The sequence below is a fragment of the Capra hircus genome, chromosome 16 (assembly GCF_001704415.2).
Source record: "Capra hircus breed San Clemente chromosome 16, ASM170441v1, whole genome shotgun sequence".
Lineage (NCBI taxonomy): Eukaryota > Metazoa > Chordata > Mammalia > Artiodactyla > Bovidae > Capra > Capra hircus.
The window spans coordinates 3,911,348-3,926,680 of record NC_030823.1 but is presented as its reverse complement, the minus strand read 5'-3'; the positions used below and the strand labels follow the sequence as shown (position 1 = coordinate 3,926,680).

Sequence of the window (15,333 nt, the reverse complement as noted above, 5' to 3'; positions counted from 1 at the left end):
GACAGACATTTTACCTCGCGGGGCAGCTAAGCTGAAAACGTAAAGGCCCTTCGGAGAGAGCCGAAGCGATCTCTAGGGCTTTCCAGTAATATTCTTTCCTCCCAGGGACAGTCATTGTGAGAAATCCACTTCCGGAAGGTGTTCACTCCCCTCCCACGCCCCCACCAGCCGCCCCAGGCCTCGCTCTTGAGGAAAAGGCAGCATCATGTCCTCCCCGACCAGCGGAGGCCTCTCGCATTTCCACTGCTCTCAGCATCTCTGACTCACAATGAAACTGCAACTTAAGAAAGCTGGGGGCCAGGATTGCGAGAAGGAAACACAGGTGAACACACGCAAAAGCTGCCCAAGGGAAAGGTTTTTGTTTCTCTTACAGAATGGCACTGCCAGAGCTGGGCAGCACCTCCGGAAAGGGCCGGAGGGGCCCCTTCTCGAGCCGACCTAGCGGATCTGGTGAGTGGGTGGGAAAGTGTGCATCATTGTCACCCGTGCCAGCTAACTGCTGCCAGGGAGGGTAGCTGAGGCAGGGGAGGGGCATAGGAGCATCACAACATGCCTGAAAAGTACCCTAGGGAAACCGCTCTGTCAAACCTCCCACACACCAATGCCGAAAGCAGAGTTGACAGATGGAAAGGCTAGGTCCAGGATTCACAGTGGAAGCCAAGGCTGGAACCCATCCTCTGGACACCAGCCAGAGCTCTTTCCACCATGAGGTTGACATCTCTGCCCCCTGTAACAGCCTCAGAACGTTGGGGTGAAGAATCTGTCTTGTTCTGAGACTTTCGGTCCATGAAGAGATACCTCCGGCTCTCGCAGGGGCACAGGCCCGCAGAAAAGCATCAACCAGCTGGAGACCCTGTAGTCCAGGGAAGTGTGGTGACTTGCCCAGGGTCACACCAGTGCTAAAGGGCAGAGCTGGATTGCAAATTCAGTCAGACTGGAGGGCCTACACATTTAACCACCACTGCCTCCTGCAAAGACCAGCCCAAAGGCAGGGTACATCAAGTGGTTTCCAGTAACTGAACACTTGGACCCAGCGAGGGGGTGTGGTGGCAAGTGGGCAAGCTGGGTGCTTTGCTGTCAAAGAGCCGGCCTTGCTGTCAGAGGCATATGAGCTGTGCCACACCAGGAAGCTTGACTGCAAGATTCTTGGCCACGCTTCCATGAAACCAGTCCGTCAACTACTTTACATCCAAACTTCTGCTTGAAGCACATGACAAGGAACAGTCCGGGATTACCCAAAATCCAGGCACAAAGAGATGCTGTTCGATTTTTTGAAAGAATGATGTTCTTAAGCATTGATGTGTGTAACCATAAAAGTATCAGAACCTTGTTGGACTTCCTCAAATATCTTTTATGGTTTAGTGAATATGTTACTATGAAATACACTTGAAGGTTAAAGCATCTTAGGACTTTTTAGTCCACCTCTGTTAAAAATTTAAAAAAAAAAAAAAAAGAACCTCTTTCCACTCAGCCTATAGAGTGTCCCATAGTCAGACAGCAAGCAGGGACCAAGTTTTAATTTGAGCACACCACGTCTGACCCAGTTCCTCAAAGGGTGCCTGCCTTTCAAAGCGATTTCTGAATTAACCAGATCAGTCAAAGCCCTCTGCCTTTGTCTGCCACTCAACTGTGCAGTTGGTCTGAAGAGAATGGAAAGCAAATTGTATTGATTTGATCAAATGAATCCTGGCCTGTTAGAATGGGAAATATTGGCTTTTATTTTCCAAGCTTTTCTGAAAACTGAGAAAGCCCAAGTCTAGCCAAAGAGAAGGAAATGGCAACCCACTCCAGTATTCTTGCCTAGAGAATCCCAGGGATGGGGGAGCCTGGTGGGCTGCCGTCTATGGAGTCGCACAGAGTCGGACACAACTGAAGCAACTTAGCAGCAGCAGCCAAAGAGAAAGCAGGGTTTTTAACTGGCCCTCAGAACTGAAGGAGAGAGAGCAAGAGAGAGAGAGAAGAATTAAAAGTGCAAATGGAAAGTAGAGTCAAAAATAAGTCTGCAGTAGAGTCCCTCCCACTGCCCAGTGCCCCTGACTGCCCCCAGCCCTCGCAGCGTGATCCCGGGGCCCCAGCCCCTTGGTGAAGGGGATTCACAGTAACAAGCAGGGCACGGCGAAGCAGCCCCCAGACTCCTAGGGGTTCTGACTTGAAACCACAGGTACGCGTGTGAGACACTGCCGCTTCCAGGACACACGTGATGCTCAGAGGCGATGTCACGCTGAAGAACCGCACAGACTACTGGGAAACTCTTCATGAAGGAGACAGCAGTGAAGCAATGGGCGTCTCCCTTCTTGCTGCAGGTCAGGGGCCTCCACGTAAGTCCTCTACTCCTTCCTTGGAGGCCAGACTTTGATCACCCTCCTCCCGTTCATCCTCACGGACATTTTTGTTAAATGTCTTAATTAAGGTTCAGCTCCTTAAGCCAGCATCTCTCAAAGGCTGGTCCAAGGACACGTTGTAGGAGGACTTTCGTCTGCTAACTGTATAGTTTTGTGAGGCTGGATTTTCTCCATATGCCTCCACCTCAAAAACCTATCACAGTGGGTTGGCTGTGGGAGCAGATGTCAGAGCGTAAGTTCTTCTGTTAAACCCGGTATGCAAAGACATTTGTGACACTGTGTCAGAACAGTACACTCTTCTCACTAGATGTGTTCCGACTTAGAAAACACAGTTATTTTTCATTAAAAATAGGCTATTTATTTTAACATGTAGTGGGTTTTTTATTGTTTTTCTTTAGAACGCCATACATGGATTTTCTTTTAAAATGTCTTAGTTTTATTTTCTAACATGATCAATATAGACAGACATAATCTAACAAAGTAAAAGCTCTTTGAGGTCTTCAATACTTTTTAAGAAGGTAAAGCAGTCCTGAATCCAAATAGTTTGAGAAGAGTTGACTAAGGGAATCCAGGATCACACTGAACACAGTGACCCACTCCCACTCCCTGCCCTGGAGAATGGACAGCCTCGGGCTGGCGTGTAAATGACACACAGTAGAAGTGATGCAGATCCAGGACTGAGGGAGCAGGCGGCTTGTCCCATGTTAGTGCGGCTGTGCACCTAAGCACATGTGCAGTGGGGTTGAGGATTTAGAGTCGGGGTCCATCGTACAGATGAAGGTCAGAGCAGGCAAGCTGAAGGCAGGCCCTCAGCTCTCTTAAATAAGGTCCATGAAGGAGACTGTGCTTCAAGGGTGCCAGGCAGGAGGGTGAACCACACAATGCCGTTATGTCACTGCAGTCACATCTTAGAGACAATCTACAGAAGAAACTCCTGTTTGCAAATACTCGAGGGCCTGATATATTTCCCTAAAAGAAAAGTATCTAAGTAACTCTCACCCCCATCTCCAGCTCCTAAGCATAAGGGCTATGCACCCTGCAAGTGCATAATAGAGTTATCACTGTTTTATGGAGGAAAAGCTCATTTTCACAGACTTTCCGCTTCTGCTCATCACTGCTGCTCACATCTTAGACAACTCCCCCTGGCCATTGGTGCTGAGCATGAGAACTCAGTGATTTAACGCTCATGTCAGTCAAGGAATTACGTACTGATTTGAGAAGAAGAATGCAAAAGGAATCGAGTTCTGATTTCACCTTTGTTATTAACTATCTCTGGCGCCTGCTTCCCAGGTGGCACTAGCAGTGAAGAACCCGCCTGCCAGGGCAGAAGACATACGAGATCCAAGTTTGATCCCTGCGTTGGGAAGAGCCCCTGGAGGAGGGCATGGCAACCCACTCCAGTATTCTTGCCTGGAGAATCCCATGGACAGAGGAGCCTGGTGGGCTACAGTCCATGGGGTCATGAAGAGTCGGACACAACTGAAGTGACTTAGCATAAAGTCACTTTCTTTTCGAGGCCTCAGTTTGCTCACCTGTAAAATGAAGGACACGGATTTTGTTCTGTTGTTGTTTAGTCACTAAGCCCTGTCCGACTCTTTCGTGACCCCGTGGACCGCAGCCTGTTAGGCTACTTTCACCCTCTACTTTATGTGAGATAGTAGACAAATGTAGCCACTTACAGCCACAAAGAGTTCAGGAGGCACACGCTCCGTCATGCTCCGTCATCGACAATATTTAGTGAGAGCCTTGGATGTGCCCGAAATTGTGCTGAGTACCAGGCAAACAGCGATAATCGAAAATAGACATGCGCCCTGCCCCTGCAGAGGGCGGTCTAATGGAGGAGATAGAAATCAAGCAGGTGACCACATAGCCATGTGAGTAATTACACGCTGACATCAGTACTACAGAGAAAAGGAGCAGGGTGTCCTGAGGAGATACACCCAGGTGGCTCAACCTTGACAGGGGAATAAGGAAAAACTCATTTGACAAAGTAAGCTCTAAGCTGAGAACTGAAGGATAAAGAGAGCGGAATCCCCTCTCTCTAATCTCTTTCCATCCAGAAAGGGGAGACTACATGCGCAAAGGCCCTGTAGTAGGATAGAGAGCACAGATCATTTGAGAAAAAATAAAAGAGGAAAGCCAGTAAGGCTGGGATGCACAGAGAAGTGGACAGCGCTGGAAGGTGAGGCAGAAGGAACGCTCAGGGTCAGAGGATACAGGGGGCTGTAAACAGCATTAAGAACACGGGTCCTTATTTTACCCAGGAAAGGAAAGTGGCACGTCATTGAAGGGGAGAGTCATGATCAGAGTGGTGTTTTGAAAATAATCCCTTGGGCTACAAAGAGGAGAACAGTTTGCAAAACGGATGTTAGAATATCAACCAGGCACTTGTTTGGAGCCCAGGAGAGAGAAGATGTTAGCTTGAACCAGAAGTTGCTGCTGCTGATGCAAATAGAAGTTAGAAGATTAGGAAGATGTTTGTGGGGACTTTTCTGGGGGTCTAGTGGTTAAGAATCCAATGCAGGGGGTGTGGGTTTGATCCCTGGTTGGGAAACTGAGGTCCCACATGCCACAGGGCAACTAAGCCTGCACACTGCAAGGAAGAACCAGGGCAGCTTAAGCTTAAGAAAAAAAAAAAAAGGATGTTTGTGAAGAAAATTCTGCAAGACCTTCTAATAGACTGGACATAGGTTATTAAGAGAGAGAGAGGAACCAACAAGTTATTCCTAGGCATCTGGCATGTATGTTAGGTTAGATGGTGGTCCCCTTCCTGAGTGAGGGCACCATGTCACTGGATGAAGCTGAGGGGAAGCTATGTATTTCGTCTCTGATAAAAATGGGCCCCATCATCCTGGGTCCCTGTGTAAAAGGAAAATGTTCTACGGTTGTTAAGAATCTCAAGACAGTGACAGCGGAGCAAGCATGTGCCCCTGAGTGACCACACAAGTCACGTGACTTTCTCAGACACGATACATTTGAAGTGTCAGCCATTCAGGGGAATTTGAGTAAACTGAATCCCACCAGAGGGACAGCCTTGGAGCTAAAGGGATCCATCTGTGCCCCAGGCTCAGGAACCCACTCGTTCTTCCAGGTGGTCATGCAGACTGAGCGGAGACAGCTGCATTCTCTGGGTGGCAGGGTCTCCGACACCTTGTGTCCTGGCCCCTGTAGCCAAATTTCTCACGTGAGAAATTACAGAACACAGTGTCCGTCCCCTAAGGAAAATCCAAGTTGCTTGATCTGGCGCCACCGTTGCACAAAGGGGAATTCCACGTTGGCTGTCCAAAGATCAGCCCTTCCGCTGTGGTTTGCAGTGTCTGCCGGCCTAGGTCCTCGGACGGGCGCCCACTCCAGTTTGCATAACCCTTGCTAGATTCAGCCGAGGGGCCAGCCCCAACTGGGGCTCCTTTTAAAGCTCTGACCCACCAGGTCTTTATTCTGAAGCACCTCAACCACAAGGTCAAAGTCACAGGCAGAACCCTGTCCCCTTGGGGCACCACCCCCCACCCCCCCCGGCCCCCTTCCCACCGCTGCACGTGGAGGGTGTGAAGCCATAGTCTGTGCTCTGGACTGGGCCTGTTGCCGCACAGCCCCTGAGGAACCAACGGTTCAGGGAGCCGAGGGGGGTTATTCAAGGGAATACTAGAAATTTCACGCTGGGGAAACTGTGGTACGTTCTAGATGTCCTGAAGAAGAAGAAATGAAACTCCGTTATCAGCCTTGAAGTAATAGCTGCAAATGAGCAAGCAGGGGCCAAGCCCTGAGGGGTTCTTGGTGGAGGTCGTCAGCCCCCTGGTTCCGGGTGGGCACCCTCCTACCTTCCCTGCTTTCATCACTGACCTGCCTGCTACTGTCGTGGTGACCCTGTTGACAGGCACATTGGCTGAACCCTGAGTCCAGCAAGCTGAGATTCCACAAGGCAGGCCCACGCGGCTCCCCATCTCTTTTCCACTCTTGGGACAGAATTGTGGCAAGGCACAGGGCGGTTCTACCAAGAAGGTGGTCCTTTTGCTGAGCATGAGGGTGGCCACGAGGTGATTCCTTCTAAGCCCTTGTACACTCTAGACTGCACCCTCCAAAATCTATCCACACTTTGTCTGCCTAGAGTCCTCTGTAGCTAAAGTGGTGAAACGCATGAATGGAACATCCCAGAAAAATTATTAGGGCCTGTGGTCTCTACCCATGTCCCTCGTCCCTGGCATCTTAAAATAACATGTAGGAAAGCAAGATGGCAGAAAAGGCTGGTTCTGGTGACATTGGGGTGCTGTGCTAGCTTTGGACAACCTGCCTCTGAACTTCTTGTCAATGGATACCAGAAAATAATATCCCTTTCCTTTTAAAGCCCTGGTGAGTCAGGCTGTCTTTCCTTTGTAGCTGAATACTGACTTTAGGGAATATTTGGGAGCAGGGGGAGAAGAAAGAGGCATTTCTCCGCCCACACGTTCCTTTGATTTCCCAGTTAGTCTGCACGGGAAAAGATTCGCTTAAATTCTATCTAATGAGCACACGTCAGACATCTGCCGTGAGTATAGACTTGAGGGGTAACTGGGCTCATTTGCTCTCAAGGAGCCCGCAGTCTAACAAGCGGCGCCTGTGTTGTCTTGCGAGCCACAGGCTGAATGTGTCCAGACTGAGGCACCGTCCATCCACAGGGATCTGCTCACTCGTTTCCTCCCCTGCTCGGGCTCTTCTCTGGGCTGGAAAGGCCAGCCCAAATCGAACGAGCAGACCGCTGACATTTATTTATGTCTCATCTATGTGACCCTGTGAGTTAGGGACTTTTCCCAGCGGATTGTAATGCCTTTTCAGATGAATGATACCTTCACAGTCTTGAGACACGGGTGTCAACTTTGTTGTTCTTACTGTTTGGTCAATATATAGGCAGAGGATCTTAACTTTTCCCAAAATGTGCATACCTCTTCTCATATATCATCTTGACACGTCAGTTCTTTGAGATATATGGATAGGGAAGATATTGTTGTCTCCATTTGTTAATTAAGTTAATTGCATCAAGGAGATTGCCTAAATGGTCTCTGACCATTCAGATTGTGAAAATTTTGAGAGGAGAGAGGACAACGGTTTCAAATCAGTGGAGGAAGATCAACAATTCAACAAATGACTTGAAGTAATTGGCTGCTGCTGCTGCTGCTGCTAAGTCGCTTCAGTCGTATCCAGCTCTGTGCGACCCCATAGACGGCAGCCCGCCAGGCTCCCCCATCCCTGGGATTCTCTAGGCAAGAACACTGGAGTGGGTTGCCATTTCCTTCTCCAGTGCATGAAAGTGAAAAGTGAAAGTGAAGTCGCTCAGTCGTGTTCGACCCTCAGCGACCCCATGGACTGCGGCCTTCCAGGCAACTCTGTCCATGGGATTTTTCCAGGCAGGAGTACTGGAGTGGGGTGCCATTGCCTTCTCCAGAAGTAATTGGCAACACATTCCAAAACAAAGAAGGCAGAAGCTTACCCTCACCCTACCTAATGGATTATAGAAGAAAGGAAGATAGAAATGGCTCTTTCCTCCTCCTTTCACCTGCCGTTGCACGCACGTGTGCGTGTCCATGTCTGTGTGAGTGTGTCTTTAATATTTGAAATTATAAGAAGAAAGTGGAAGAGACTCAGCCTGCCTTTCTGAGTTGCTGTTCCTGTTTCTCTGAGTGCTTGCCTGTGTCTGGACCTGCCCAGGTCCAGGCTCCTCCAGCCCCGTTCTGGGCTCACAGGACACTCTCCTGTGACACAGGAAAAAGGAAGCTATGTGCCTAGCACATTCCACAGGCCAGACCCTGTACTCGGCACCAGGTATGTAGGATAATGAAACAGCGCCGGGTCTCAGAGAGCTCACACTGACTCGCAGAGGCAGTGGGGTACACGGACGATAGCAGCAGTCATTGTCAATTGAGTAGCATAGAGGGGCACAGGGCATGGCGGCAAACTGGGTAAGAGGGGGTCTGCGCCACCTGGGTCCCAAAGTAGGGCCTCTGGCCTGAGGGATCTGCCAGGCTGAGCCTGCACCCAGAACACCCATCTCCGAGAAAGGTTAGCCCTGCGGGCTAAAGCAGATACAACCCAGATAACCCAGGAGCCAAGAGGTGAGGGGCAGGGCAGAAGGGGTGCAAAACCCAGCCCCTGACCCCTTCGCTCTTTTTCCTAGTGGCCAAAGTCAGAACTCTGAGCTAAGCCCAGTGTAAACATGGCAGGATCAGCAATTCCTGAGTCAGTTCTGCACTATATAATTTTTTTAATTTTATTAAAGCATTAGTCAATGTATAATGTGTTAATATATACTATACTACAAATCAGTTATACATACATATGTGTATATATATATTCTTATTCATTTTCTTTTCCATTATGGTTTATCACTGGATATGGAATATAGTTTCATGCCTATTTCTAAAACTTCTCTCTCCCTTCACGAGTCTTAGATTTCTGTCTTGACATTCCCCAAAGGGTGGGAAGCGAGGCTACAGCCTGCTGCTCCTGCCCTACGAGGAACAGCGTGGGCCTGGACCCTCTCCCTCCTTCCTGCCCCAGCCCACTCACAACAGCCCCGGTACATTCGCCCTCCTTGTCTGGTGCAGTGAGCTTCTTTAATGGGGAAGGCTCAGAACCCAGGGCCACCAATGCTGATGCAGGAAGGCAAGGAAATAACAGAAACGCTGGACACACGCTACGTCTGGATCCACGAGTTACCTAGCGCCCTCGGAATGGACAGAAAACAGGCAGAGGAGGGTCAAGTGACTTGCCCGGGTTTAATGTGTGGCGGAGCCCAGGCCTCCTGGCCCCTGAATCCGAGTTCCTCGCGGGAGAGGCGGGGAGAAGCCCCTGCGGAAGGAGGAGTGAAGGCACCGTCTCCACCCTTTCCTTCTAGGGTAGAGCAACATTCCTTACTACGTCCGGCTTACTCCACCCCTGCACGCACGGGCGCGCGCACACACGGCAAATCCAAAGAAAGACAACTAAGGCTTCTTTGAAAGGAGAAGGGATAGGGAAGAGGGGAGAAAGAGACCTCATATCCAGCCTCCATAGAACCTCAACTTATTTTCCTTGTTACTTCTGCTTCTTTCTCCCCATTTTCCAAGTGTGAGTCTCCAGCCAAAGCAGTTCACAACCCAGAAGAAACCTAATGCCTCTTTAATCCAAAGTTTCCATTCTGCACGCTGGGGCCAGTGTAAAACAGGGAATAGTCGGCCTGAATGTCAGGCAGACCTAAGTGCAGATTCTGGCTCCCTCCCTCGCTGCCCATGCGCAGGGTACCTGACACCTCTGTGTCTCGGCTAGTTCACTGCGCAGCGGCGGCGAGGGCCACGGTGACTGGAGGCACAGCTTCCAGTGACCATGGACTACTCCTCCCAACTCCCCCTGAGGATGGGGCAGCAGAGGGGGTTAGAAGCATAGATCTGAGGGTCTAAATGAACCCAGGGCCAGGGAAGGAATCTGGAACACACCCCATGCCCCTGCCTGTCCTCTGTGAAGCTGGCCACTTTGAGGAGCAGTCCTGGAACATAAAAGAACCAGAAGGCAGCTTTGAGGACATTTAGCTCACATCTTTGTTTTCATTTGGGGAAACTGAGGCCTGGAGAGTTGAGGTAACTTCCCAACCCAGCAAGAAGAAGCCCTGAATATCAACCCAGGTTGAAGAGTTGATATTATTTCTTAACCACATTGTATTCTGGAATGGCCAATTTGCCCTCGTCACTGTGATCTAGAGACACGTGAATGGAACCCACAACTGTGGGTCCCTGCGCAGAGAACAGCTGTTCACCCCAGGAAATCAACTTTTTTTTTTAATTAAGAGAAGTTGAACATTATTTTAAAAGAGAGAAAGAAGTAGCTTCTCCTAAAAATAGCCATATACAGAAGTTCATTTTTCACCCATCTCTTTTGCTTACGATGCAATATTTAAAAACTTTTGAGTAAGAGGTTCACCAGATGCAAAGCTGGAGAGGTCTAGGGAAGGGAGGGGCAAAGAAACCTTTGCCAGGAAATCTGTGACACTGTGGCTTTTTGTGAATGGGAGGCCTCACACAATATAAAAGGGGGCACATTAGGTGAAGGTCTACACAACAGGGGCTTGCTCTTGCAAAACCAAACCACAAGTCCGACTCAACGAAGAAGACAGAGCTCCGCCATGCCCAGCAGCTCAGCCCTGCTCTGTTGCCTGGTCTTCCTGGCTGGGGTGGCAGCCAGCCGAGATGCGAGCACCCTGTCTGACAGCAGCTGTACCCACTTCCCAGCCAGCCTGCCCCACATGCTGCGGGAGCTCCGAGCTGCCTTCGGCAAAGTGAAGACTTTCTTTGTGAGTACAAAGCCCTCCTATCCTTCCTTTCTCCCTTAGGACCGCAGGAAGAGCCATTCTGCAGGCACTCACGAGAGCCTCCTTTTCACTCACCTCCACCTCTCGAAGCTGAAATTCTTAAGAGTCCTGGGTCAAACTGTGGGTTCATTGAGTTAATCTGAGCTGTGGTGATGCAGCAGGTTGTGCAAGAAAAGTTGTCTTTAAAAATGTAAAGGCACTATCTAGCCGGTGCTAGGAAATCTGTAAAGGATTCCTCTGGAGCTCAATACCTCATTGGCTGTGAGAGATCTGATTGGAGGTGAAGATGTTCCCAAAACCCCGTGGCAGGGATACAAAAGTTGCCTCAGCTTGGAGGGCTTCTAGAACCTGAAAGACAGCTGGTTGGGGGTAGCGCATATAGGGGGAGACCTGCAGGAGAAGATGCTTGCCACTCCCAGAGAACGGTCAGCGCTGCAGCTGGATGTTGGCAGGGAGGAGACAGCAAAGCTGAGGGTGCTGAGGGGTTGGCAATGAGGGTCCCTGCACACGTGTTGCAGCTCTACAGAAAGAAGCCTGGGACCCAGGCAGGCTTCTGCCTTGCCTTCAAAATCAACCAGGTTTTTAAAAGAACTTGATTCCTGGAGGACAACCTGGTTTAACTAAGGGCTTTCAGTGCTGTTGAATGTCCTGTTTCAAAGCCCTCCTTTCCCTTTTGGAGACAGGGCTGTGTTGATTAAAAATCAAAACGTCTCTCAATAAAAGGATATCAGAAAGACAGTCATTCTCAGCATTGCTCCGAACCTTGGGTTCACTCTCCTCGTGTTCTTCTTGCAGCAAATGAAGGACCAACTGAACAGCATGCTGTTGACCCAGTCTCTGCTGGATGACTTTAAGGTGAGGTCTGGGGTGAGTGCGTTTGGTGGGGGCAGAGAGCAAGCGGTGTGCCTAAGGGAGGCTCGGCTTCTTCGCCTGCAGGGAGCTGGGTCTGCTTCCTTCACTTTAAAAAAAGGAGAAGTGGGAAGATCTTAACTCAGCACATAGCCAGGGGGAGGCAGAGGGTTGGGTGTTGCCAAGGGCTTCGTTCCAGGGGGAGGTGGCCACTGAACGAGGTCCCTGGGGAACACAGCCATCCTCTCAGGCAGTGTAGCCCTTCCTCCCGGGTCACCACCTGCCTTGGCTTCCACCCTCAGGGTTACCTGGGTTGCCAAGCCTTGTCGGAAATGATCCAGTTTTACCTGGAGGAGGTGATGCCACAGGCTGAGAACCATGGGCCTGACATCAAGGAGCACGTGAACTCGCTGGGGGAGAAGCTGAAGACCCTCCGGCTGCGGCTGCGGCGCTGTGTGAGTAGCAGGCTGGCTCTGGCTCCTCTGGGCTCGTCCTGAGACCTCCTCTTCGAGCCCTGCTCTCGCCCGGAGACCCCGGGACACCGGCCGGCGGGTGCCCTGCCCCTCCGGAGCCCCAGGCCTAGCTTGGCTCTCTCAGAGCCGCGGGTGGGGGTGGCTGCTGAATGCTTACATGTGAAGATTTGCAATAGCTTTCCTGTTATTTGTGAGTCATTCGTGGGTTATTAGCCAGTCCCCAGTCTCGACGTGAAAGGGGCCCAGAGCTTCAACCAGGGCTCCCTTGTCCCTGGGAACCGAGGCCCTGGGCCCCGCAGGAGCAGGCAGAGGTGGAGGGCCCGGGAGAGGGAAAGCCCCTTCCTCTTCTTCTCGACCTTTTGAAAGCAGAGCTTCAGGTGGGGCCCGGCTGACTGCCAGGATTGTCCCGGCATTTTAGAAGGGCCAGGGGTCTCCTTGGTCCCAGGCTAGTGTCTGCGAATAATCCCCCAGGATTACTGATCCCTCCAACTGCAATGATACCCTCCCCACCGGTTTCCTCTGTTCCCTCGCCGATGTTGAGAAATCAGTTGGGCTCTATTTGCAGGACAGCGCTAGGCAAGGGTGTTGGCTGGCAGGGCTGACCCTGTGTCTCTGCTCCACAGGGCACTTAGAAATGGTCCTCGTGGCTAGGACCAAGGAGGGGGACAGGCCAGAAGCGGGACAGGATGGAAGAAGGGCTGGCTCGGCAGTCTGGTTGGCAGTGGGATGCTCCCGGAAGGAAACTCCAAGACGGAGGTGTTGATGCAGCCTTGTTAACAGTGGGGAGGAGCTCCTAGAGATACACATGCCGCCCGGCCCCTGCCTTGCTGTGTTTCTTCTCTGCCTGGCGGGGAAGGCTCAGTCCTCCCTGAGCTGCAGGGTGGGCCTTCAAGATGAGCTGGCCTCCTCCTGCTCCCAGGCTGGCTCCGAAGCATGGTGCATCCGGGACCAGGCACCAGTGTTGCTCATACTTTCTCCTTTTCCACAGCATCGTTTTCTGCCCTGCGAAAACAAGAGCAAGGCGGTGGAGCAGGTGAAGAGAGTCTTCAATATGGTAAGCCTGGGCTGCTGGCGGGAAGGGCCTGAGGACCGTGACCTCCATCCACTCCCGAAGGGGCGGAGGTGGGCAGGTGCTCAGCAGGCCCTGAACTTTGCTCGGAGGGAGTGTGGGAACCCGGCAAGTGGGGTGACCTCTTCATCCAGTGAGGGGCTGCCACCTCAGTTATATTTGTTTTCTGTGAAGTGTCTTTGGGGCTTTCTAAATGACTGCTCCCTGCCTTTGCAGGCCTGCCGGTTGGGCCGGCCCGCCAGCTGTGAACACAGTGAGTGGGGTGCTGGGGAGAGTGACTGAGGAAACAGAAAGTAGCTTGTTGGGATCCAGCCTGAAGCCGCACGTGCAGGAAGCTGACACGTGAACGTGCACTTAGAAACACACCCAGGGGCGCAGCCCGAGCGCCCCTGAGCCCAGAGCAGGAAGCAGAGCTCTCCTTACCTGACTTGACCCCTCTCTTTCACCCGCCAGTCACATACAAGGTGCCTGAGAATCTCAGCTCTCAAACGAAGTGGCCTTTCTCACTTCCAACTGTCCATGAGCTCTTCTACCCCATTTTCCAGAAGCCATGGGGCCTATGTCCTCCTCGTGGGCAAGGGACAGACCCTGGGCAGGTTCCAGCATCAGGGGCCATGAACCTCCCTGCAGTAGGTCAGAGCAGCGGGGCTGGGCCTGCTCTCTCCACGGGTAGGGGAACATAAACAGGAACAAGGCTACCTCTCTCTCTCTCTCTCTCTCTCTCTCTCTCTCATTGTCTTTCTTTCAAAGTGGTTCCGCTAATGTGTTTTCATCAGATACTGAATAAGCGTCGTGTGAGCACATGACCTTTAAAATTGCTGGAAAAGCACCGTTCGAAAAACTGCGCTTTGCAAAGTGAACGTTCTTCTTGCTGCCCACTGGGCAAGGTCCAGGCCAACACATAGCCTTTGCTGACAGTTGGGCATCTCTCCAGATGCCCAGAGTCTGTCCTTCATCTCCTAATGCAAGCAAGCTAGTGCAGCCTCTGGGCCCAGGGTCATGACCATCCCAGCAAGGACCCACTCACTTGCTCAGAGGGAGTTTTCACTGAACACGTCTTCTCTCCCCACACAGCTCCAAGAGAGGGGTGTCTACAAAGCCATGAGTGAGTTTGACATCTTCATCAACTACATAGAATCCTACATGACAACGAAGATGTAAAACTGAAGCATTCTAGGGAAGGAGACCTCCAGGATGGTGACTCGACTAGACTCCCCGACATAAACCTCTGAAATCCGACCCAGGGTTCTGGGAGAGCAGAGCCAGCTCCCTGGAGACCTCTACTGTGCCTCTCCCCAAGAGTATTTATTACCTCTGATACCTCAGCTTCCACATCTATTTATTTACTGAGCTTCTCTGTGAGCTATTTGGGAAGAAGCCGAATATTATACTTTTTTTTCAATATTTATTAATTTCACCTGTGTTTAAGCTGTTTCCATAGGGTGATACCCTATGGTATTTTAGTGTTTGAAAAGAAATTGTAAGTTATATAAAGAAATGTTCCTTGTGGAGCTAGCTGCAGTTTCCATTCCAAGCCTAACCATGCTTGCCAGCTGTTGGGCTGTTTTCCCTGACTGCCCTCTAATTTCTCTTGTCCCTGGACCCACCCGGGTCCTTGGGCTCCCCGAGTATTATCGAGACTCATGCTCTTAGGAAGAGAAACCAGGGAGCCGCTTTGACGATTAATATTCCAGTGGCTCTGAGGGATTGCCCTGACCTCATTCCCCAACCACTTCATTCTTGAAAGCTGTGGTCAGCTTGTTATTTATAACAACCTAAAATTGGTTCTAATAGAACTCAGTTTGAACTAGAAGCAACTCAATTCCTCTGGGAATGTTACATTGTTTGTCTGTCTTCATAGCAGATTTTAATTTTGAATAAATAAATGAGTCATTAAAACCACGTTATGGTGTCGGTTGACTTCTGTCTGGCTAAAAATGTTCCCTCAAAGTTTCCAAGATAGAGGAGAGTGGATGAATGTATTCTGCATTCCAGGGAAAGAAAGCTGGATACCACCTCCCGGAAAAGGGAAGCCTCCAAACCTGATCTGGGAAAAGCAGCCACCCCTTCAAATGCCAAGAGCGAAGGCCACCATCATCTTCCCACAGACTCAATCCTTTAAAGAATCATCTTTCGTGATCATGCTAATTTTCAAGGCTAAGGATGAGGTTCTGTACATACCAAAATTGAAAAGCTAGGCAGAGGAAGTTTTCCAGTGTTTTGGTTTAGGGGTTTTGGTGGGGTTTTGTTCGACTTGTTTTTTGTTATTCTTGTCTGCTTCTTCAAGCT

At 50.7% G+C, this 15,333-nt stretch overlaps 1 protein-coding gene across 1 annotated transcript; it reads left to right on the top strand.

The window, feature by feature from the left end:
* Positions 8,604-14,946, top strand: IL10 (interleukin 10). The gene is made up of 5 exons (XM_005690416.3): positions 8,604-10,635; positions 11,449-11,508; positions 11,805-11,957; positions 12,964-13,029; positions 14,119-14,946. Exons 1-5 carry the CDS (start codon positions 10,468-10,470, stop codon positions 14,203-14,205), a joined length of 534 nt encoding a protein of 177 aa, XP_005690473.1. The 5' UTR covers positions 8,604-10,467; the 3' UTR covers positions 14,206-14,946.

Excerpts from the sequence above, each read along its gene's own strand:
- IL10 (XM_005690416.3), top strand. The coding sequence starts at position 10,468 with ATGCCCAGCAGCTCAGCCCTGCTCTGTTGCCTGGTCTTCCTGGCTGGG. Across the intron at positions 10,636-11,448 it reads GCAAAGTGAAGACTTTCTTT|CAAATGAAGGACCAACTGAA; the intron begins GTGAGTACAAAG and ends TTCTTCTTGCAG. Across the intron at positions 11,958-12,963 it reads GGCTGCGGCTGCGGCGCTGT|CATCGTTTTCTGCCCTGCGA; the intron begins GTGAGTAGCAGG and ends CCTTTTCCACAG.